The sequence below is a fragment of the Aotus nancymaae genome, unplaced genomic scaffold (assembly GCF_030222135.1).
Source record: "Aotus nancymaae isolate 86718 unplaced genomic scaffold, 86718_ANA_hifiasm-v0.15.2.pri h1tg000067l, whole genome shotgun sequence".
Lineage (NCBI taxonomy): Eukaryota > Metazoa > Chordata > Mammalia > Primates > Aotidae > Aotus > Aotus nancymaae.
Window position 1 is genome coordinate 21527655 of NW_026988482.1, and position 24691 is coordinate 21552345.

General features: G+C 47.9%; 1 protein-coding gene and 1 long non-coding RNA gene across 3 annotated transcripts in view; one reads left to right on the plus strand and one right to left on the minus strand.

The window, feature by feature from the left end:
* The first annotated feature begins 15 nt into the window (after positions 1 to 15).
* LOC105707513 (kinesin-like protein KIF9) lies at positions 16 to 23253 on the plus strand. The gene is given in 14 exon segments (XM_064367007.1): positions 16 to 331; positions 2572 to 2740; positions 2877 to 2974; positions 5324 to 5386; positions 5729 to 5784; positions 6463 to 6553; positions 7043 to 7176; positions 8732 to 8926; positions 11006 to 11220; positions 15525 to 15569; positions 15572 to 15714; positions 16020 to 16094; positions 16490 to 16594; positions 20857 to 23253. Coding segments are annotated over 14 exon segments (1446 nt in total). The 5' UTR covers positions 16 to 283; the 3' UTR covers positions 20866 to 23253.
* Positions 9962 to 24691, minus strand: part of LOC105707521 (uncharacterized) — a 61627-nt gene continuing 46897 nt past the window's right edge. For both annotated transcript variants that reach the window (XR_010338976.1, XR_002479477.2), the window contains 2 exons: positions 15942 to 16071; positions 9962 to 12194 (listed from right to left, as the gene is read on the minus strand). This is a non-coding gene — a long non-coding RNA (uncharacterized LOC105707521). The remainder of the gene's footprint in view (positions 12195 to 15941; positions 16072 to 24691) is intronic.

The following is a 24691-nucleotide window of genomic DNA, read 5'->3' on the forward strand; positions in this document are numbered from 1 at the left end:
CCTCGCCGCAGGATGGTGAGGCCCCGTGCGACCTGCTTGCCCTGGCCTACGGCGGCTGCGAGGATGAGAAGACACTGGGGTGGAGGGAATGGGGGTCGGGAGAAGAGCGGCCGAGGGTGGGCATCCGGATGAAGGCGGGAGGAAGAGAAGAGGCGTGGCTATCGGCGGCCAGAAAAGATCCTAGGCGGAGACCCTAGACCAAGCCCCAGTCTACCCCGCCCCTACTCCGCATCTTTCTGCAGGTTCCCTGGTCCTCTGGCGACGATTCTCCAAGTCGTCTCGCATGAACCGGCTCCAAAATGCCAAAATCCACGTGGCGAGAGCTGCCAAGGTCGGAGGAGGGGCGGGGGCGCTTAGAAAGGACCCTGGGAGCAGTTCAGCCTGTCTTCTTGCGGTATTTTCTTACATCCTTAAAAAACAGAAGCAAAAGAGAAAACAACAGCAAAACCCTCAACTCCCACACCCATCTTCAGCTACCTCGCCATTTACCCCTTCTGCACCAAACTTCTGGGCTCCCTCCACTCTGGACCTGCAATGTCCCACTCTAATCAAGGTGCCCTGATGAGTTCCAGGAGCCAAACCCAGCAGCGCCTTTCTCTCTTGATCTCGGTTGGGCACACAGTATCTTTCTGCACCGCTGCCCACACACTTCCCCTTGGCTGGCTGACTGCACGCTCCTAGTTTTCCTTTCTCCCTCTTTGGCTGCTGCTTTTCAGCACTCTTTGAAAGTTTCTCAGCCATTAGTGGCCCCCTGGCCCCTTCCCCAGGTCTGTCTCCTTTGGCTGTGTCCTTGGCTCTGAGTCCAGTCAGTGTGCTGTACCCACTCTGTGCCCCTTCCAGCCTAGCCTCGAACTCCACACCCTGTAGATCCAGGCCCCTACCTGTCATCTACACCCAGAGAACTGAACAAGCATTTCAAATTCATGTCCAAACCAGACTCTGATTTTCCTGCCCAAACCTGTCATCCTTCCCAGTCTCTGGTCTTTCCCATCTCTCAGTTGCTCAAGTCAGAAATCTCATCTTTCTGTTTCTTCACCCACAGGTCTAATCCCATCAGCAAAACCACTTGTCATCTCTACCTTCAAAACCATTTTCAACTCTACCACCTTCTCCCGTCTGTGTTGTAACCACCCTCATTTTAGTAATTGTGATTTCTCTCCTACACAAACCATGACAGCCTCCTAGCTGGTCTGCCTCCATCCCTGTCCCGTCATCTTTTTGCCATACAACAGCAAGCCAAGCTTAGAAAGATTTCCTTAGTTAGCCTTTATTGCTCACGACACTCTGTATAAAATCCAAGTCTGTTCCAAGGCCTGCAGGGCCTTCCATAATCTGGCCACTGCCTACCTCTTCTGGGGCTCTCCCCATCATTTTCCATCTCCACTCACTCTGGTCTCCCTTCAGTTCCTTCTGACCTCTCTCCAGCCTCAAGGCCTTTGCACATGCATTCCCCTCTGCCTAAACCACCATTTCCCAATTCTGTACATTCATGGCTTCCTTTCAACCTTCCCTGACCATGTTTTTCTAAGTAGTTTCTCTGGATCCCCATTAAGTATGCAATTTCTAGAGCCAAACTGCCAGGATTTAAATCTCTGCTCTTTTGCTTAACCACTGTATGGCCTCAGGCAGGCTGCTCAACTTCTCTATGGTTCTGTTTCATAGCCAGTAAAATGGGGGGGATAACAGCATCTAATAAAAATGCGTCCTATTGGCCAGGCATGGTGGCTCACACCTGTAATCCCAGCACTTTGGGAGGCTGAGGCAGGAGGATCACTTGAGGCCAGGAATTCGAGACTAGCCTGTGCCAACACAGTGAAACCCAGTCTCTACCAAAAAATATAAAAATTATCTGGGGGCCAGGTGTGGTAGCTGACACTTTTAATCCCAGCACTTTGGGAGGCCAAGGTGGGTTGATCACCTGAGGTCAGGAGTTTGAGACCAGCATGGCCAATATGGTGAAACCCCATCTCTACTAAAAATACAAAAATTAGCCAGATATGGTGGCACACACCTGTACTCCCAGCTATCACGAGGCAGGAGAATCACTCAAACCTGGCAAGTGGAGGCTGCAGTGAGCCGAGATTGTGCCACTGCACTCCAGCCTGGGAGACAGAGCAAGACTCTGTCTCAAAAAAAAAAAAAAAAAAAAAAAAATTATCTGGGCATGGTGGCACGCACCTGTAATCCTAGGTACTCAGGGAGGCTTAGGCAGGAGAATTGCTTGAACCTAGGAGCAGAGGGTGCAGTGAAGATCATGCCACGACACTCCTGCCTGGGCAATGGAGTGAGACCCTGTCTCAAACAAAATAGAAGCAAAAAGTCATAGTATTGTTAGTAATGCATGTAAGCTCTCAGCACATAGTAGGTCCTCAATAAATATTAGCCATTGCCATTATCATTATTACCATGCATATTTATGTCTCTACTTGTTTATAGTCTGTCTCTTCTATGGAATATAAAAATTTCATGGAGATATGGCAGAGTCCATAACTATCTGGTTTACCTTTATATCCCCTATGTCTGGCACTTATGCAATACTTATTGAAGAAGTATCCATGTCTCACCTTGTAGCAGAAGAAGATCTTTACCATCCAAGGCCGCTACCCAGTGATCCGGTGTCTCTTGCACCGGAGGGGCTGGGTGGAGAAGAAGATGGTCCATTGCTCAGGCTCCACCCTGCTGCCACTCCAGAAGGATCCGGATAGCTCAGTGATGGGTGACAGTGACACCACTGAGGATGGTGAGTGGTTCCCTCCCTTTCCGCAGCTGTCCCTCCTGAGTCCCTTTCCTTTGGTTCCCACTGTCCCAGGGTGGAGGCTTTATGGGCTATGGGGCAGGGAGAGGGGCCTCATCAGCTCTGGGCTCTGCATCCACAGAGGATGAAGATGAGGATGAGGAGTTCCAGCCACCACAGCTGTTTGACTTCGATGATTTACTGAAATTTGATGACCTAGATGGAACACATTCTCTGATGGTGAGGGCCCTGGGGGCCAAGATGAAGCAAGGGCTGCCTGCTTAGAGGGAGAGCACTGGTGTCCAGCTGGGTGAACTCAGACAAGTCCTTTTTTTTCTGGGCCACAGTTTCCCTATCTGTAGTAAAAACTGCCTCTTTAAAGGCTGGATAGAGCTAGGCATGGTGGCTCATGCCTGTGGTCCCAGCTAATTAGGAGGCTGAGGTGGGAGGATCACTTGAGGCTAGGAGTTCAAGACCAGCCTGGGAAACCTAGTAGGACCCAGTCTCTACAAAAAATGTAGAAAAACATCCAGGTGTGGTGGCATGTTCCTGTAGTCCCAGCTACTTGGGAGGTTACCCTGGAGTTACAGGCTGCAGTGAGCTATGAGCCTGCTACTGCACTCCAGCCTGGGCAGCAGAGCAAGACTCTATCTCTGAAAAAGGAATAAGTGAATAAAGGCTGGCTAGGCCTGCAGAGTGAGGAGGGACACAGCCCTGCTGTGTCCCATCTGGCCTGGATTCAGAACTCTGCTAGGTCATATCAGATGCCAGCACAGCCTCCATGTATGGTAGCTCCCCCTTCAAATAAAAACCGCATAGTTCCCCTTCTTCTGCTCTTGGTAAGTGAAGGCAGTAAGGAAGGGCTTTAAAAAGCTCTGGAAGAGGCTGAGCAGGGTGGCTTATGCCTGTAATCCCAGTACTTCAGGAGGCCAAGGTGGGCTGATCCCTGAGATCAGGAGTTTGAGACCAGCCTGGCCAACATGGTGAAACCTCATCTCTACTAAAAAAAAAAAAACACAAAAAAATTAGCCGGGTGCGGTGGCAAGCACCTGTAATCCTAGCTACTCAGGAGGTTGAGGCAGGAGAATTGCTTGAACCTGGGAGGTGGAGGTTGCTGTGAACTGAGATCACACCACTGTACCCCAGCCTGGGTGACAGAGGGAGACTCCATCTCAAAAAATAAAAAAAAAAAATAAAGGCCAGGTACAGTGGCTCATGCCTATAATCCTAGCACATTGGGAGGCCGAGGCTGGTGAAACATCTCAAACTCCTGAGGTCAGGAATTTGAGACTAACCTGGCCAACATGGTGAAACCCCATCTCTACTAAAAAAATAGAAAAATTAGCTGGGCATGGTGGTGCACGCCTGTAATCCCAGCTACTAGGGAAGCTGAGGCAGAAGAATCACTTGAACCCAGGAGACGGAGGTTGCAGTGAACCAAGATCACACTGCTTCACTCCAGCCTGGGTAACAGAGTCAGACTCCATCTCAAAAAAAATAAATAAATAAAAGCCGGGCACAGTGGCTCATGCCTGTAATCCCAGCACTTTGGGAGGCTGAGGCGGGTGGATCACGAGGTCAAGAAATCGAGACCATCCTAGTCAACATGGTGAAACCCCGTCTCTACTAAAAATACAAAAATTAGCTGGGTGTGGTGGCGTGCGCCTGTAGTCCCAGCTACTCAGGAGGCTGAGGCAGAAGAATTGCCTGAACCCAGGAGGCGGAGGTTGCGGTGAGCCGAGATCACGCCATTGCACTCCAGCCTGGGTAACAAGAGCGAAACTCCGTCTCAAAAAAAAAAGCCATTTCTCTATGTCAGGAATGGTTGAATATTGGCAACTTCATATGGATCAATCTCATGAGCCCTTGGGCAAGTCACTTGCCTCCCTGTGCCTTGGTTTCCTCATCTGTGAAACAGAGATAACAGTAGCCCCTACCACACAGAATTGTGGTGAGCCTTGAATGAACTGACATGAAAGGTGCTTAGAAAGACATATGCTGACACTGGTTATTAATAATTATCCCACCTCCCAGAGTTGTAGGAAGGATGGAGAGGTGGGGTCCATGAGATAGCCTTTGTCGCAGGCTGTGTGCCTATCAGCTTTGAGTTACCGTCCTGTCCCTGGGCAAGTCACTGATGACCGTGGGCCAAAACAAGGTGTGACTTTGTCCTGTTCCTGGGCAAGTCACTGATGACCATGGGCCAAACAAGTTGTGCAGCTTTGTCACTGCTTGGGGACACCCTTAGGGGCCCTGCCCTGTCTACAAGGTAGACCCCAGGATCCATGTTGAAGTAGGCCAAGGAGGGAGAAAGAGCCCCACAAGGAAGGGCCCTCGGGGAAGGCTGCATCCTGTTTTCACAGTACAGTCCATCAAACCCCTCTTCTTGGAGACATGGGAAGACCCCCTGGCTGTTACTGTGGGCAGCTCCAAGAGTGGGCCTGGGAAAACTGAGGATGGACTCTTCTGGCCTTCACAGGAGAGGCAGTCCCAAATTAACCCTTGATCAAGGGGAATGCTGTGGGCTTTAGGGCCGGGGGAAGACAGTAACATTCCTCCAGCCACATGTGTGTGTCTGTGCTCACGCAGACAGATCCATATATGGGCTCCATCCGAAGACAGCAGGTGGGACGTTTTGGAAGTAAGAGAAAGGTGAGGAAACAGATTTTATTTAAAAAAAAAAAAACAAAAACAACTTTAGAAAGTATTTTCAAGGTAGAGAATCATTTTCATTTTATAGAGGTCTCCACTTAGAAGAGGTGGTTTTTATAGCCTCAGCAAATACATAGTTTTAAAATGATTAATCAGGTGTTTCTCTGCTCTGGAGGAGGGCTTGGCTGCCACTTTGCTGAGAGGCTGTGCACAAGTGTCCTCTTTTCCAGACAGATGGTCCGGGGGTCATCCAAGCGGTCTTGATTTCTCTACTAACATAGATGCAGCCTGGTCTCTCTAGGTGCCCTTGGTCTAGCCTCTGCCTTGCTCTCTTCCCTCCAGATAATCAACCTTAGACAGATCAAGGAGGTGTTCAACCAGTTCCGGGTGGCTCAGAGGTAAGAGACCCCCACCCCTGCCTCACTCCTACAATCAGGCTGCCATTTTTATCTCCTGTGGTCTGGGCACTTGCCTCCAAGGGGACCCCCTTCTTGCTTGTGGATGAAGAGCCAAATCAGTCCTTGGGGCATGCCTGGATCCCTGGTGAATATTCAGTGAGTTCATTAATTGGACAGGAGGTGTTCATGGAATGTCAGCTCTGAGTGTGCCCAGAACAGGGCATTGTGAATATTCACCTTGTGAATATTGCCACACACACCCCCACCTCAGGAAGCATTTGTGGTTTATTTGGGTGCGAACATACCCATAGTCTAAGCAGATTACGCTCACAAAAGGTGGTATCACAAAAGCTGGTCACATGATTCCAAGGGGTCTCTTAGAGACAGAACCCCACATGGTCCCAAGTGAAGCTTACAGTCCTTACCAAGTGTCATCTTGCAGCAGACATACATGGCATAAGGTGGCCCCCGTGGGTTTGGGGGGTAGATGATGGCTGTATGCATTGGGGCAGAGGGAAATGAGTCCTTTGTCCTTTTGTCTAGTCTGGTTCATGATGAAGGTGTGGCCCCACACAAGGGACCTTGCCCATATGACTTTTAACCCCAGCACTTGGTTCTAGCCCCAGTGGATTCAGCATGGCCCCAGGTACAAGCTGTTCTCTCATGCTGTCTCCCAAGCCAACAGGAACTGGAAGTGGAGTCCACTTTGCGCAGGAAGTACACCCTTGTTGACAAGAATGACTCTGCAGCCATTTCTGCTGTCCAGAAGGTAAGCATAGTTGTCTCTTGCCAACAGCACTCAGCTCAGATTTTCCATCCTTAGACCTTTGCAAAGCCAGCAAGTATTATGCATTAAACCAGAGCTAGGATTGCAACAGATAAAGGTAACACCAGAATGAGCACAGGTGACCTGTGTAAGAGTAAACCACTTTTGAATTACAAATAATTTCCATAAGGTAGAGACACGGATAATAATATCAAAGACAAATTCCTGGAATTAGGTTGGAGATAAGCCTTAAGATACCCAGAGTATGGAATCACCATACTGGTGAGGGGGTGCATGTGGAAAGTGGACATTTGGCAGGGTGCTCAAGGACTGCTCTACTGGGGACAGCCTGAGGCTGGCATCAGCAGCAGCCAAACCTTGGTGTGTAGGGTGAACATGTCCACTCTGAGCCTTGAGCCATATAAACATGGGCCCCCAAGGGGCCCAAGCCCTTAATCTAACTCACAGACTTTGGCTGGCCTCTCTATGCAGGCAGGGCTTGTGGATGTTGATGGCCACCTAGTGAGTGAGCCTGAAGGACAAAGCTTTGGACTCAGAGTCGCCCCTTTCTCTACCAAACCCGGAAAGAAAGCCAAGTCCAAGAAGACATCCAAAGAGCCGCTCAGGTGAGTGACCTTGCTGCTCTGCCTCCCCAGCAGCTGGCCCTCCTTGGTGGGTGAATGGGAGAGCATGCGCTGTTCCCACCTTCCCCCTGGTGTCTCAGCTACTGGGTTGGTGCAATGGATGTCACTGCTACCAATTCTAGTAAGTCTGTGGGGCCCAGGCTGGGGCTGGTTTGGAACCCCACAAGAATCACCTCTCGTCCTCACATCAGCCTGGTGAGGTGGGAGTTAATGTCTTCATTATACTGATGAGGAAACAGAGGCTTAGAGAGGGGCAGTCACTCACCAAGGCCATACCACCAATGAGTAGTAGAATGGCAGCAAGAAGCTGGACCAGCTCTCCAAAGCCCATGCCCTCTGGCACTTTATGTGGTACCCCCTCCCCTCACTTCACCAGGGTCCTCCCACTGACTGGCACTCAGGTCACCTAAAACCCCAGTTCACCTTTCAGGCAAGACTGGTTTGTATGTGCAAGGTGAGAAGAGCATTTAGGTTCACTTAGTGAGCCTACTCTCCCAGGGTCCTGTGTAGTGGTGGGTAAGAGCACAGGCTCTGGAGCTGACACCCGGGCTCCCCTCCCTGCTCTGCACTTCTCACACCCAAGGGGTCACCTCGTGTGAGGCATGAGAACTGCTCTGTGCCTGTTTCTGCATCTCCAAAATGGGAATAATAATAATAGCATCCAAGTCATTGGGGTTGTTGTGAGGATGAGTGAGTGAGCGTAGTTCCTGCACATGGGCCAGAGCTGATTGTAGAAAACCGTTACACGCAGGACCAGAGTCAGGCAGCAGAGGATGCCGGTGTCCCTGGCCTCCTCCTGCCTCTTCAGGAGTGCAGTCACACCCCAGCCCTCTCTGTTCTGCTGCCAGATAATCAGTGCAGTAGTTAGTGGGTTGAGGCTCAGTTCCCTGAGCCACACTTGTTGCAAAAAGGAGGAAAGAGGAAGAAATGGATGTTCTATCATTAGGCCTTTTGGAAGAGCCATGGGCATCCTCCTGCCAGTTTGGTCCTCAGATATGCCTCTCCTGGGAGAAAGGCACCAAGCACCATTGCTTTGGCAGGGAGGACAGCTACTTTTCTGGGAGCTGGTGTGGAGAACATGGTGTGGACCAGTAAGCACAGCAGGGCAGAGCTATCCTGCTTTACCATTGGTCCACAGACAGACCCACCCTGTGTGGGGCTCTGCCAGTCCTCCCCATGCTCATATGACTCAGACCTCAGCAGCCATGGTGGTTCCTGAGAACCTGTGGCCCATCCCACAGGTCCATACACTTTCAATCCATGGATACTGTACCCATTTTTCCCAAGCGTCTCCTGCCAAGACCACTGAGGGCTCCTTGTTCTGATAAAAGGGAGAAAAATGCCATCTTCTTTCTCTACATCTGCTTGGCTTAGCATCACACTATTTGCACTTTTACCTGGGAATATGAACAAAATGGGAGCTGAGTGGGGTGGGCTCCCAGTGTAGTAAGTGCTGAGAAAGGTCACTCATCCTGGCATCTGCGATACCTCACTGCCCATGACTGAACCCTGGGGCTTCCCTGCCTTCTCTTTCCAGCTCCTCAGCAAAAAAGGAAGGTGCCAGCAGCCCTGTGAGTGCCAAGGACTTGGATATGGTTTCCACCTCCAAGACCCAGCTGGTCTCATCCTCCAAGGATGGGGATGTCAAAAATGTGCTTTTGTGGGACCGGGAAACCTCCAGGATTGAGCCCCCTCTCTCAGACTCCCCCAAGGAGGAATTACGTCCAATTAGGTAATCAGCTAATGTTAGCTTCTGCACCAGATCAAACAAAACCAGTGTGTGATCCTCAACATGTAAAGAGTGCCTGCAGATAAAAGAGAAATAAAATAAGGAATAGGCCAGGTGTGGTGGCTCATGCCTATAATCCTAGCACTTTGGGAGGCCAAGGCAGGTGGATCATTTGAGGTCACGAGTTTGAGACCAACCTGACCAACATGAAACCCCATCCCTACTAAAAATACAGAAAAATTAGCTGGGCGTGGTGGTGCATGCCTGTAGTTCCAGCTATTTGGGAGGCTGAGGCAGGAGAATCGCTGGAACCTGAGAGGCAGAGGTTGCAGTGAGCTGAGATCACGCCACTGCACTCCAGCCTGAGTGACAGAGCAAGACTCTGTCTAAAAAAATAAAAAAGAAAAAAAAAGAAATAGTAGGTAAAGACTAGGAGCACAGTCCCCAAAGAAGAAACATAATGACTTAGCACCTGCAAAATGATCTAACCACAGGAGTCATCCAAGATGCACAATTAAACATGTAATCATTTTAGAACCTCCAGTTAGCAATTATTTAAAGTTAGGTATCTTTTGTACAAGTACTGTATTCAAAAGATTAAACATTTTTAAGGTATGAAAGAATATAACCTCTTCCCTTTTCTCGAATCACTCAGCCCCTCTCCCTGATAAGTTTTTTTTTTTTTTTTTTGAGACGGAGTTTCGCTCGTTACCCAGGCTGGAGTGCAATGGCATGATCTCGGCTCACCACAACATCCGCCTCCTGGGTTCAGGCAATTCTCCTGCCTCAGCCTCCTGAATAGCTGGGATTACAGGCACGCGCCACCATGCCCAGCTAATTTTTTGTATTTTTAGTAGAGACGGGGTTTCACCATGTTGACCAGGATGGTCTCGATCTCTTGACCTCGTGATCTACCTGCCTTGGCCTCCCAAAGTGCTGGGATTACAGGCATGAGCCACCGCGCCCGGTCTCCTGATGAGTTTTTAAGGATCTATCCTAAGGAAATAGAGATGTAAAACAAGATCTATACAACAGACACTTATTTCATCATTTATTTAAAAAGCATAATTATATATTTTTGAAACACCTTCAGTAGCCAACACTAGGGAAAGGGCACTAAGTGAATTGTTCTCCGCCATTGGGTTGTACATGAAGAATTTCAGCCTTTGAACATTTCTAAACATTCAGAGAAGTTGAAATAATTGTACAGCAAACACCTGTACCCCAGGCATCCTCCCAGTTCTACAATTTACATGTTACTCTACTTGTTTCATTATGCCTCTATCCTTCTCTCCCTCCATGTTATTTTTTTATGCATTTCAAAGTTGCCCACATCAGTCTACTTTCCCTTGCCCCAACACTTCACCTTACACTCAAAAAAAGTAAGATGTAAAATTAAACGTACTGCATGGCCTCAATCATTCAAAAATATATCAAAGAGGCCAGGCCCGGTGGCTCATGCCTGTAATCCCAGCACTTTGGTTGGCCAAGGCAAAAAGATTGCTTAAACCCAGGAGTTGGAGGCCAGCCTGGCAACATAGTGGAACTCCATCTCTACAAAAAATCAAGCTGAGCATGGGAGCATATGTCTGTAGTTCGAGCTACTCAGGAGGCTGAGGCAGGAGAACTGCTTGAGCCCAGGAGCTCGAGGCTGCAGTGAGCTATGATTGAGACACTGAACCCTGGCCTGGACAACAGAGCAGGAACCTGTGTCCAAAAATATATATATACACACAGATACATATATATGTTTATAAAAGAAATCCAGAAGGACATATACCACGGTATGCCATTGTATGGTTGCCAATAGGTAGTAAGTGTTTTTTTTTTTTTCTTGTTTGTTTCTTATACTTTTCCTTGCTTTCCTCACTTTCTGCCATGGGCATGTGTCCTTGAACATGTGCTGAGTAAATCAAAGAGGAGGGAGTGATTCCTACACAGTATAGCTCCTGTCTGGGGTTGGTGGTGCCTAGCACTTCTACCTCCTGCCCACAGAAGCCCCAGGGAAGAAAGATGAAGTGCCTGGTGGCCCTAAGGCAGCCACCTCATTTATCCTCCTTGGCCTCACCCTTGTGTCTGCAGGCCCGACACCCCACCCTCCAAACTAGTGGCCTTTGAGGAGTTTAAGAACGGGCGAGGTAGTGAGATCAACCGCATTTTCAAAGAAAACAAATCCATCTTGAACGAACGGAGGAAAAGGGTCAGCGAGACCACAGAGCGCATCAGTGCCATCAAGCGGGAGATTGATGTGACCAAGGAGGCCCTGAATTTCCAGAAGTCACTATGGGAGAAGCAAGGTAAATGTGATGGAAAGATGGTTAGGAAGCTTTGGGGTCTCAGAGTCATGCTGCTTGAAGCAGGACAGCCGCAGGCACTGGAGGACTGAGATGGGAAGGTGGGCAGCGGGGGTGCTGGGGTGTGGCCTTGACCCATGGGTCAGATCACTTAGCTGAGGTCAGCCCCTGAGAGCCACAGGGTCCTTCCCTGTCAGCCAGCCTCTGCCTGTGGGTCCCTCATTGTTGCATTATCTCAGACCTAGGTGCTGGGCCTTCCACCTGATATGTGCTACTGTCCACAGTGAAACAGGCCCTTGGTCCTGCAGAGGTATCCCTGGGAGATGATGGGTAGCTGGTTACCTCTACAAGGTCTGTGGGTGTCGGTGTGGTTTCCTCACTGCCCCAGGTGGTTAGATTGAGGTGGGGCTGCTGGTAGGGACTATGAAAAACCAAGGAAGGGAACAAGAATGTGGATGCCAGAGCCAAGGGACTCACTATCAGTAAGGCCATTCCCTATGCCGAATCCCTGACACCTGTGCTGGTCTGTCAGCATCTTGTCTCATCTCCTAGGGCAGGTGGCAGGGAGTGCTCCAGGCTCAAAGAACAAAGGACCCCAGTGTGAGGAGAGTGCTCACCTGGTTACTCTGACCCAGCGTCCCTGTCCCAGTGGCATGCACTGCCCACTCCTGCACTGAGGGCCAAGGCCCATCAAGCTTGCCTGTTCAGACAACTTATCTGGGAGGGCTGGTCAGGTGCAGATTCCAAGCCCCTCAGCCAGTGGTTCTGACTCAGGAGATAAGCATTTTGATGAGTGACGATTCCAACTCTGGGGCAGGTTGTTCAGAGGCCACACTGTTCTTCACATTCCTGGCTCAGTCTTACTGTCTTCTTCCAGACAGGGAACACCACAGGCTACTGGGCTTTCCCTTGTTAAATCACAACCCTGTTCCAGGCCAGCTTTCATGAGTGATCTCCAGATGTCACCTGGTTTATTCCTGCAAGTCAGATGGATCATCTCACAAGGGGTGCATTTTACTCATTTGTTTTCTCAAAGGAGCAGGGTGTGCTGGTACACACCTGTAATCCCAGCTTCTTGGGAGGCTGAGGCACAAGAATTGCTTGAACCAATGAGGCAAAGGTTGCAGTGAGGCAAGATTGCACCACTGCACTACAGCCTGGGTGAAAGACCAAGACTGTCTCAGAACAAAAAAATGAAACAATTGATTCCCAGAGGGCAACCCTGTTTTCTAATTCTTGGGGCCACTCAATTATTATTATTTTTTTTTTGAGATGGAGTTTTGCTCTTGTTGCCCAGGCTAGAGTGCAATGGCGCGATCTCGGCTCACTGCACCCTCTGCCTCCCAGATTCAAGCAATTCTCCTGCCTCGGCCTCCTGAGTAGCTGGGATTACAGGCATGCACCACCATGCCCAACTAATTTTTGAATTTTTAGTAGAGATGGGGTTTCTCCATGTTGGTCAGGCTGGTCTCAAACTCCCAACCTCAGGTGATCCTCCCGCCTTGGCCTCCCAAAGTGCTGGGATTACAGGTGTGAGCCACCATGCCCGGCCAGGGGCCATTCTTATCACCCCTCACAGACCAATTATGACATGCTATTCCTGAGGGCAAAGCCCTCCACAGGTCTGGGAAGCTGGAGCCAGTGATGGTGGCTGTAGACAGACCCCTATCCAGAACCACAGGGAGAGGACATAGTGAAGGTGTTATGGGACAAACACGCATTTCTTTGTCCTCTCTGCTCAAACTTTCTTTCGATATACAGCCCTTTATTACATATTTAAGATAAAATATATGCGTGCTGTGCTGGCATATCATTTACTCCTAAATATACCTGAAAGTGGACATTTTCAAAGGATGAGATGAAGAAGACATAAAAAATTTTTGTTAATATTTTAAACTTTATCTATCAGTATCAAAAAAACAATTTTTGTTCTGTCCCCTAAAAGTAGTTGTTTTTCCAATGAGTATTAAAATACTACTAAAATACCTTTATTTTATTGAATTTACCTGAACAGATCAAGTAAATTTGTTTTTAAAAATATCTTCTGGCTGGGGTGGTAGCTCACACCTATAATCCCAGCACTTTGGGAGGCTGAGGCAGGTGGATCACGAGGTCAGGAGTTTGAGACCAGCCTGAAAAACTGGTGAAACCCCGTCTCTACTACAAACACAAAAATTAGCTGGGCATGGTGATGCACACCTGTAATCCTAGCAACTCAGGAGCCTGAGGCAGGAGAATCACTTGAACCCGGGAGGCAGTGGTTGCAGTGAGCTGAGATTGTGCCCCAGTACTCCAGCCTGGGCAACCAAGCGAGATTCTGTCTCTCTCTCTATATATATTTATCTTCTAGGCCAGGTGAGGTGGCTCATGCCCATAATCCCAACACTTTGGGAGGCCAAGTCGGGTGGATTGCTTGAGCACAGGAGTTAGAGACCAGCCCGGGCAACACAGTGTGACCCCATCTCTACAAAAAAACATAAAAAATTAGCTGGGCATGGTGGCACACACCTATAGTCTCAGTTACTTGGGAGGCACAGTGAAAGGATTACCTGAGCCCAGAAGGTTGAGGCTGCAGTGGAGCCATGCTCATGCCATTGCATTTCAGCCTGGGTGACAGAGTGAGGCCCTGCCAAATCAATCAATCAATCAATCAATCTACTAGATACCTTATGATTGACAGCCACTTGTTGACCCAGAAATGTCAACATATTTGGAACGTTAGTCTTTTGTCAATGAAAAATGCAAAATTGCCAGGTGTAGTGGCACATGCTTGTAATCCCACCTATTTGCGAGGCTGAAGTATCACTTGAGGCCAGTAATAAAAGAAAAAGAAACAAAGAAAAGAAAAGAAAAATGTAAAAATGTAAAATCTAAATTCAACTCTTTTTTTTTTCTGGAGATAATCAGAGATCCTCTGAGTAGAACAAAAGATGTTCACAGTCACTCCCCATCTCAGCAGAGTACTGTAAAAACTCTACTCTGTGAAAGATTGTGGCTTATTCAAATAATCACATCAGGGACCTCCCACAGCATAGAGACCATAGCAGATTGCTCTGCATTGAAGGTGAGATACCTGGTGAGGGTGACTCCCAGCCCCCACTCCAGATCCCAGATCCCAGAGTCAAGACACTTGCTTTTCCATTAATGGCACTGTGACTTTTAGTGTGTTTTACTTTTTCTCAATAAACATCAGTGGAAGTGCTAACACTTTCCTCTAGCACCTGGGGTCTGCCTCATCCACCCAAGCCACACACGTCAAGTCACACCAGAACACACTTGCCCCATACTTGGGGATAGGAGTTGATGTGATGCCTTTGCTAAGCTTTCAGGTGCTGTGGCCAGTGGAGAGTAGGGTGAATGGCTTTGCACACCGTATTATTTTGTCTTAACCCAACAACTGTCACTGAACTGACAGACCTTAGAAGATATGTGCACAGAAACTAATAGCACCGACCCTTGTCCCTGGAGTCCTTTCACAGCCACTCAACATGATATAGATGTCTAATCATCTCTAACAAGAAGGTAGCTGGAGAGCTGCACATGGTGGCTCATGCCTGTAATCCTAGCACTTTGGGAGGCCAAGGTGGGCAGATCACCTGAGGTCAGGAGTTCAAGATTAGCCTGGCCAACATGGTGAAACCCCATCTCTACTAAAACTACAAAAATTAGCTGGGCATGGTAGCACATGCCTGTAATCTCAGCTACTCAGGAGGCTGAGGCAGGAGAATCACCTGAACTGGGAGGCGGAGGTTGCAGTGAGCTGAGATTGTGCCAGTGCACTCTAGCTTGGGCAGCAAAGCAAGACTCCATCTCAAGAAGAGGGGGAAAAAAAAGGTAGCTGGTGGATGTGGAAATCAGCAAGAGACAATTTGAATATCCGCTGTTATTAATAAGGAGGCTTGCCCAAGTGCCTTGTAGTACTAGGCAGTGAAGTCTATTTGTAGATGTAATTTACAAGAAAAATAGACATTTGTATACTTGGGTTGCTTACTAAATATCTTTGGCTAATAGAATTTTAAATAAAATAAGCATGGAGCATGGGCCTTCTGCACCTTCCCCTGCGCTCCCCTCCTGTTTGTCCTAAAATGCCAGTGTGGCCCCACCGAGCTGAGCTCCCCTCCAAGTGAGACATGCCCTGGAAGCCTGGCCTTCTTGTCCTTTGCCCATCTCCTTGCCATGGCTTAGTCCTGCCTGTGGTCTCCCGTCTTCATGATTTGCCAGCTCTGTGCCCACCTTCTGGAATGCCTTCCTCCCTCAACCCCAGGTGGACACTTCCTCATTTCCTGACCTCTTCCATCACCTTGCAGGCGAGTATGCAAACACGGAGCTGATGATCATCGATGAGGAATTCCTGCGATCCTGAAGCTCAAAGACCTCAAGAAGCAGTACCGCAGCGAGTACCAGGACGTGCATGACCTCAGGGCTGAGATTCAGTACTGCCAGCACCTAGTGGATCAGTGTCGCCACCGCCTGCTCATGGGTGCAACAGTTGGGAAGGTTGGCTGGCCACCTGAGGTACAGGGAGGCTCAGGGCAAGGCCTGAGTTCTGGAAGCGCCCTCAGAGTTTCTCTCTGGTAGAGGCAGGGTCTGGGCAGGGGCTTTAGATGTTTGGTTCCCAGGACTGTGAGGGCTAGAGATGGAGATGGGGACAGGGTGAGACTAGGAAGTGAGCAGGTGGTGAGCCTGCAAAAGGTATAAGACAGATGAGAGCACACAGCCCTTACCAGCTTCCTCAGGTTCTGTCTCCTTGCCTCCTTGTTGAATTTGACATCTGGTATAATGAGTCATTTGTCATCCCTCAGGACATACAGATGGCACTGAAGCCAGGCGGCAGCATCCGGCCAGGAATGGTTCCTGTGAACAGAATTGTGTCTCTGGTGAGCAGCACAAGGGCAGGGGCATGGCAGTGGTTGAGCATGGGGCATGGACAGTGCCCCTTGATCTCTGTTCTGGCCACAAACATGGCAGTGTGTGTGGCGCTCCCAGCCTCTCCACAGCCAGCCCAGGCAGGTGGGCAGGTCTCTCCTCGGTTACCAAGGGATGGGGGAAAATACCACTCTTGCTACTTCCACATTTCTAAAGCAGTTCATCCTGCTCAGGCAGCAGTTACAGGTTGTCTGTGGGGATACTGACAGACATAGGGGCTGGAGGGTTGTGAGATGCCCTGGTGGGGGGTGGCACAAGCCCAGCAAAGGACCACCCTGGTGCCCACCACAGGCCCTACCAGGGTGTATCCTGACAATGCCATGCTAAAGGGACTGTCATCCCCCAGGGAGAAGATGACCAGGACAAATTCAGCCAGCTGCAGCAGAGGGTACTTCCTGAGGGCCCTGATTCGATCTCCTTCTACAATGCCAAAGTCAAGACAGAGCAGAAGGTAACTCTGAGGCCTATGTCTCCAGGAGGATGGGGCCTCAGTGACCTTATTACTGGGAAACCCAGGATCATATTCCTTACATAGAGAGGTAGGGAAGGAATGGTGCCATTCGAAGGAGATCAGTCACCCTCAGTCAGTGGGTGTCTTCTGCCAACTCGACTGCAATTGGGCTGGATCCTAGAGGGGTCCCACCGACCATGGCCCGGCCTGGACATGGCTGGTGAGTGCTGACTAGCCTGTATATGTTTCACAGCACAAGGCCCAGGGATCCCCTGAGGCTTCCACCTGTCAAGGAGAAACTTCCCTACAGGGGCCACTCTGCATAGGTGCCAGAGGACAGAGGATCACATGCAGCTGAGGCATAGCTAGACATGGGCGTTAGCTGTAGATTGGGTGGGATACTCTCCTACCCAAGCAGATTAGGCTGGAGCAGAGGGTCTCCACTCTACTAAGGCCCAGCCTGGAGCCAGAACACAGAGGGCCCTGTGTGCTGCACACTCCTCTTTGTGCAGAGAAAGTGCTTATACAGCAAGTGGCAGATGCACATGGGGCAGATGCCAAAGTGAGTTCATTCTTTTACAAATATTTTTGTAGTTATTTATTAACATATTCAATAGGTGATACATTCAAGTGTTTCAAACATTAGGAAAGCATGAAACCAGGCGCGGTGTCCCACGCCTGTAATCCCAGCACTTTGGGAGGCCAAGGCAGGTGGATCATGAGGTCAGGAGTTCAAGACCAGACTGGCCAACATGGTGAAACCCTGTCTCTACTAAAAAATACAAAAATTATCTGGGTATTGTGGCTCGTGCTTGTAATCCAAGCTACTTGGGAGGCTGAGGTAGGAGAATTGCTTGAACTGGGACCCACGAGGCAGAGGTTGCAGTGAGTGGAGATGGCGCCACTGCACTCCAGCCTGGGCTGGATGGAGCAAGACTCCATCTCAAAAAAGAAAAGAAAAGAAAAGAAAAAAAACCATGAAAGTATGTGGCCAGGCATGGTGGCTCACGCCTGTAATCCCAGCACTTTGGGAGGCCAACGTGGGTGGATCACTTGAGGTCAGGAGTTCAAGACCAGCCTGGCCAATATGATGAAACCCCATCTCTACTAAAAATACAAAAAAATTAGCCAGGCATGGTTGCAGGTGCCTGTAGTCCCAGCTATTTGGGAGGCTGAGGCAGGATGATAGTCTGAGCCTGGGAGGCAGAGGTTGCAGTGAGCCAGCACCTAGTGGATCAGTGTTACCGCCTGATCCACTAGGTGGTGGTGGAACCCCGCTTCTACTAAAAATACAAAAAATACAAAAATTAGCCAGGCATGGTGGCACTGGCCTGTAATCCAGCTACTTGGGAGGCTAAGGCAGGAGAATCACTTGAATCTGGAGAGACAGAAGTTGCAGCGAGCTGAGATTGCGCCATTGCACTCTAGCCTGGGTGACAGAACAAGACTCCATCTCAAAAAAAAAAAAAAAAACAACTCCTAGATGATGTTCATGCTGCTAGTCCAGGACCACACTTGGAGTAGCACACTTAGAGGCTTTACCCTAGAACCCGCTCTTTATTAGGTTGAAGACTTTCTCTTCTGTTCCTGTTCATTGAGTGTTTGTTTTTTTTCTCTCAATCATGAGACGGATATTGGAACCATTATCTTTTTGCACACTGCATCCCTTTCCTTTCTATTCTCACTCCTAGGACTCTGATTGAGTCCTAAAATGTATTTTATTTCATTCTGTCTTCTGTATCTTTTAAAATCTCCCATGTTTCTTCCAGCTCCTCATCTCTCTATGCTGTAATTTAGGTAACTTTTTTTTTTTGAGATGGAGTTTCACTCCTTCGCCCAGGCTGGAGTGAAGTGGTGTGATCTCGGCTCACTGCAACCTCCACCCCCTGGGTTCAAGCGATTCTCCTGCCTCAGCCTTCCGAGTAGCTGGGATTATAGGTGTCCACCACCATTCTTGGCTAATTTTTTTTTTTTTTTCGAGGTGGAGTCTCACTCTGTCGCCCAGGTTAGAGTGCAGTGGCACAATATCAGCTCACTACAACCTCTGCCTCCCGGGTTCAAGCAATTCTCTTGCCTCAGCCTCCCAAGTAGCTGGGACTATAGGCGTGTGCCACCCTGCCTGGCTAATTTTTATATTTTTAGTAGAGACAAGGTTTCACTGTGTTGGCCAGGCTGGTCTTGAACTCCTGACCTCAGGTGACCCACCTGCCTCGGCCTCCCAAAGTGCTGGGATTAGAGGTGTGAGCCACTGCGCTCAGCCTGGGTAACTTCTTTAGATTCCTGCTTTAGTTTATTAATACACTCTTAGTCATGTCTAATCTCCTATGTCTAAATATTGTATTAGGTTCTCCTTCAAATATGCTTGGTCTTTTTTTTTTTTTAATTAAAAAAAAATTTTTTCCTGGATTTATCCCTTGAACAACAACAACAAAAAATAAAATAAAATAAAATAAATAAAATCAGTTTTTAAAAATAGAGACAGGGTATCCCTCTGTTGCCCAGGCTGATCTCCAGTTCCTAGACTCAAGGGATCCTCCTGTCTGGGCCTTACAAAGTGCTGGGATTACAGGCATGAGCCACTGCACCTGGACTTTTTTTTTTTTTTTTTTTTTGGATAAGGTCTTGCTCTGTTACTCAAGCTGGAGGGAGTGCAGTTCCAGTGACACGATCATAGCTCACTACAGTCTTGATATCATGGGCTCAAGCAATCCTCTCACCTCAGCTTCCCAGAGTACTGGGATCATGGGCATGAGCCCCTGTGCCCAGCTAGTTATTTAAAATAAATTCTTATTTTATGCTTTTTAAAAAGCATTATTGAGATAGAATTTGCATACCATACAATTCCCCCATTTAAAATGTGCAACTTGCCAGGCATGGTGGCTCACGTCTGTAATCCCAGCATTTTGGGAGGCTGAGGCAGGCAGATCACTTGAGATCAGGAGTTCAAGACCAGCTTGGCCAACATGACGAAACCCCGTCTTTACTAAAAACACAAAAACTAGCCGGGGATGGTGGTGCACACCTGTAATCCCAGCTACTTGGGAGGCTGAGGCAGGAGATTCCTTTGAACCTGGGAGGTGGAGGTTGTAGTGAGCCAAGATCGCACCGCTGTACTCCAGCCTGGATGACAGAGTGAGACTCTGTCTCAAAAAAAAAAAAAAAAAAAAAAAAATTAAAAAAAAAATCTAAATCATTAAGCAGAGAAATCCTGTATTTCTACAGGCCAAAATTCTATTCTCTCATCATTCTCCAATCTCTAGAATTATCTGTATTGGCCATTTTTAATGTTTATGATATACCCTTCCTTCGGCACCTCTTGGGTAAAAAAGAAAAAAGAAATTAAAATAAAGATATGCTCATGCACAAACTTTTCATGCAGATGTTACACTTGAACTATTCCATGTTCTTTTGATTCTATGTTATAGTTATTTAAATATATATTTTTTATGTAAGAAATATATAGATCATATTTTTCATGGTCAAAATGTTTCCTGTTTTACTGAGTCTCATGGTGGCTTGATGGTGGTGTGTGTGTATTGAAATCATGACCTTGTGTTTGATTGAACTGAAGCTCAAGGAGACCTGAACACATACATTGAGATTACTTTCCTTCTAAAAAGGTTTGCACTTGCTTTCTGCAGTTAGCCATGGGGCATTACCAACCCAGGACCATTTTAACCCTCTTCAAGAATTCTGGTTTAATATGAGAACTTCAATTTAGACTTCTACTTTTTGGGGAACCTAAGATTCATATCCATGTTCCAAGCTAGTTTTAACATTTGGCACCTTACAGCCTATTGTTTCTGTTTCAGCCCACTGCTTTCACCTGCTTTCTAAGAGCCTAGTGATGCATTAAGAAGGTATAATTTATGAACATCCAGCTGATTGCAGTGGCAAAGAGAGGGCCCTTCCCAATACCTGGCCCCTAATTCCTTTGGAGATAGAACCCTCTTCTTTTCTTTTGAATCTATTCCCTGTCAGAAACTCTCAAGTATGCCCTTGAAACCTACATGCCTCCTTTCAAATATGCCTGCCAGACTGTTTTAAAACAGTTTTACACACTTTCTTTAGGATAAAAGAATGAAAGAGTTCGAATGGAATGTTATTTCTCACAGAATTGGGGCTACTCAGAAGGAATCCTTGTCCACAACCCGTGATGTGTGCAGGAGGAATGATAGGGTGAATGTGAGTAGCCTGGTCTGAGTCCCTGCTAAGTCTATCCCTCCTAATCAGTTCCTGTTTTCTACTCCCTCTGTGTCCAGCATAATTGAAAACCATGATGGGCCTCCAGGCACATAGAAAATAGAGCCTCATCACCAGTACCTTAAAGGACAAGACCAACATCAGCCTGCTGTAGTGGAGCTGCTCAAACACCTGCCCACAGCTGCAGTCCCTCTCCTCCGAGGCTGGGACTCAGCACAGAGAACACACATGGCCTGCCTGCTAAGAGAAGCATCCTCCAAGGACACCCTTGCTCATCTCCACAGAGCACTTTTGGTTTTAATTCACTGTCTGTCTTATATGCATACAGGATAAAATAACTTCCTAGTTTGGATTTTAGTGCTCATCTAAGAATTTTGTCTTATTTCCTCTCTGAAAGGACATCTTCTCTATGTATGTGTGAGGTCAGAACTGAGTCTCAAGTAGGAAAGCAGAAAAGTAGCTCAGCCAGGCTCCTCCTGGTAGACCTTTGTCCCATTGGTCAGCCTCTTTCCTGGATAGACATCCTGGGGTGGGGGTGGTGAGCTTGTCTGAGGAGCCCTGCTTCTCACAGCTCCCTCAGACCCTAAGTTCCCTCAAAACATCTTTTCTGTGTTTCTGAGCCAGTGAAGACAGTAGGAGGCCCTCCTTCATTTGGCAACCAGGGGAGGATAAGGTCTAGTCAGAGCCCAGAAAGGGATCAGGCAGAGCTGGCTCCATGTACCAGGGAATGAATGAACAGCTTCTGGGAGACATGTCCTCTGTGTGTTCCCAGAACACCACGGCCTGCCTTTGCAGCATGTACGGCCGCAAGGCACCAGGGTGCCTCCCCTCCCCACTTTCTCTCTCTTTGTAGGCTGTGCTAAGCACAAGTGAAAGTGGGCGATCTACCCTGAATAGGACCTGGGATCACTGTCTGGGCTGGACAGGGAAGAGAGAAGATATCACTTTCTAGTCAAGTTCTGATGCTGCAGCTTGGGCTCTTGGTGGCGGCAACAAAGGGAAAGAGTTCACTACTTTGCTCAGAAAACAAACTCAGGCCCTCTGGGGCTTTCCAGGCTGACTAATATGCCCCTGGGTTGGTAAACTGAGTCTCCACTGAGTGAAAAGTTTCAACGCTTCCTTGGAATTGTATCTCACCCCTCTTCTGTTCTTGTGGGCCAAGACCTTGGCCTGGCAATCTGTGGGTGCTCCCCCATCTGATGCCTTCATCAGGACCTTGAGGTTGCTGTTATTCTTCCAACAGTGGGAGAGGAGGTTCTGCTCACCTGGCAGCCCTGTCATAGGAAGCTGTGAGAGAAATCACATCACTTCTGGTGGGTGATATCCAGCTCTGGAACTAAAGTATAACATTCTTCTAAATACAGTTGACCTTTGAGGCCAGGCATGGCGGTTCATGCCTGTAATCCCAGCACTTTGGGAGGCCAAGGCAGGTGGATCACTTGAGGCCAGGAGTTTGAGACCAGCCTGGCAAACATGATGAAACCCTGTCTCTACTAAAAATACAAAAACTAGCCAGGCGTGGTAGTATACGCCTATAATCCCAGTTACTTGAGAGGCTGAGGCACGAGAATTGCTTGAACCTGGGAGGTGGAGGCCGCAGTGAGCTGAGATCACACTGCTGCACTCCAGCCTGGGGAGCAGTGAGATTCTGTCTCAACAAAAAGAAAAAAGACATACAGTTAACCTTGAACAACACAGGTTTGAAATGCACAAGTCTACTCATACATGGGATTTTTTTCAACCAAAGGTGAATTGAAAACACAGTATTCAAGGGATGTGAAATCCGCATACATGGAGAGCCAACTTTTTGTATATGCAGGTTCCACAGGGCTGAATGCAGGACTTATGCGTGGATTTTGGTACATGCAAGGGGCCCTGGAGCCAATCCCGCATGTATCAGGGGATGAGTGTACAAAGTAAAATTTGCAAGAAAGTAAGGGAACTGTCAGGAGGTAGGGATAAAGGAGGAACTGAAAACTATAGTGATCAGAATGTGAATGAACTGGCTATGGCTTCTAGGGACCAGAAGAAGGTATGTGAGTGCATTGTTACTCTTGAGGGTTAAATATCCACGTAAGTGTGAGAAATAAGACTTCGGCTCATGCCAGGTAGGAAGCTGGAAATGGGGCTACCTGAATAAAGATGGCACCCTGAAGGCTTCATCACTGGTAAAGAGGTAAGCTAGAAAACCAAATGTCTAATTGTCTCCCTAAACATGCTTTACCCATGATCTTCTTTAGCCTAATTGCTCAGGCTAAAATCCTTAGTTTTGTACTTCATTCCTCTCTCCTCTCACACCCCATGCTGAATCTAACCAGAGATTTAGTAGGCTTTACCTTCTTACTATATTCAAAATCAGACCACTTCTTCTCACCACTTGCAACAGCTTTTTGTCTCCTGGCTTCCCCTTTTGCTCTCTATTTTCAGAACAGCAGCCTGGCTGAACTTTTTTTTTTTTTTTTTTTTAAGAGGCAAAAATGTTACTCTGTTGCTCAGGCTAGAGTGCAGTGGCATGATCCTAGCTGACTGCATCCTCGAACTCCTGGGTTCAAGCAATCCTTCCACCTCAGCTTTCAGAGTAGGTAAGATTACAAGTGTGAGCCACCATGTCTGTCCCTGGTTGACCTTTTGAAATATGTTAGATCACATTACACCTCTTCTCAAATTTTTAATGGCTTCCTATTTTGCTCAGAGTAAAACCCAAGTCCTTAAAACTTTCACAAGAGCCTATATAATCATGACTCCTATGATTTCTCTACTCTCATCTGCTCTCCCCTTGCTCACTCTACTCCAGCCACATGGGCTTCCTTCCTTTTCCTCCCAACATGCCAGATAGAAAGCTCCTGCTTCAGGGCCTTTGCAATGGCTATTTCCTCTGCTAAAACATTCTTTCCCTGCATGTCCATGATTCAATGAAGTCCTTGCTTAAATGTTACTTTTTTTTTTTTTGAGATGGAGTTTCACTTTGTTGCCAGGCTGCTGAAATGCAGTGGCGCGATCTCGGCTCACTACAACCTCTGCCTCCCAGGTTCAAGCATTTCTCATGCCTCAGCTTCTGAGTAGCTGGGATTACAGGCATGCACCACCATGCCCAGCTAATTTTTTTGTGTATATATATATAATTTTTTTTTTTAGTAGAGACAGCTTTTTCACCATGTTGGTCAGGCTGGTCTCAGCCTCCTGACCTCAAGTGATCCACTCGCCTCAGTCTCCCAAAGTGCTGGGATTATAGGCATGAGCCACCATGCCCAGGTTCATGTCACATTCTGTAGGAGATGCTATCATGCCTTGACCACAGTCCCTTGCACTTGCCATTCCTACTTATGGCTTCCTACTGAAAGCATCTGCAACTTTCCACATAAAGGCTTTGTCTACATAGGTGCTCATCTGCTTCAGGGTAACTCCAAATGCCAAGGAGTTAAGGACACCTTTAGGAGCAACCCTTAACCAATGAATCAGTGGATTACCATCTCAACGTTCTCCCCTTTGGGTAGAACAACTCCTCTGGGGCATGTTTTCCACGAAATAGAACTTTCCCAGGACTTCCCAGCATAAACACATAAATTCACACATACATGAATGGAGCCAAATAAAAAAGTAGTTGTTATATTGTTATTGGGCTTGTCAATGAAATGACAACATCTTAAAATATTTAGGCTGGGCACAATGGTTCATGACTATAATCCTGGCACTTTGGGTGGCTGAGGTAGGAGGATTGCTTGAGCGCAGAAGTTCGAGACCAGACTGGGCAACATGGCAAAATCCCATGTCTATAAAAATAAAAAATTAGATGGGCATGGTCGCACTCCAACCTGACAACAGAGTGAGACCCTGTCTATATATATACACATATATGTATGAGCCAGTGCACCTGGCCTATATTTTTAATAATAT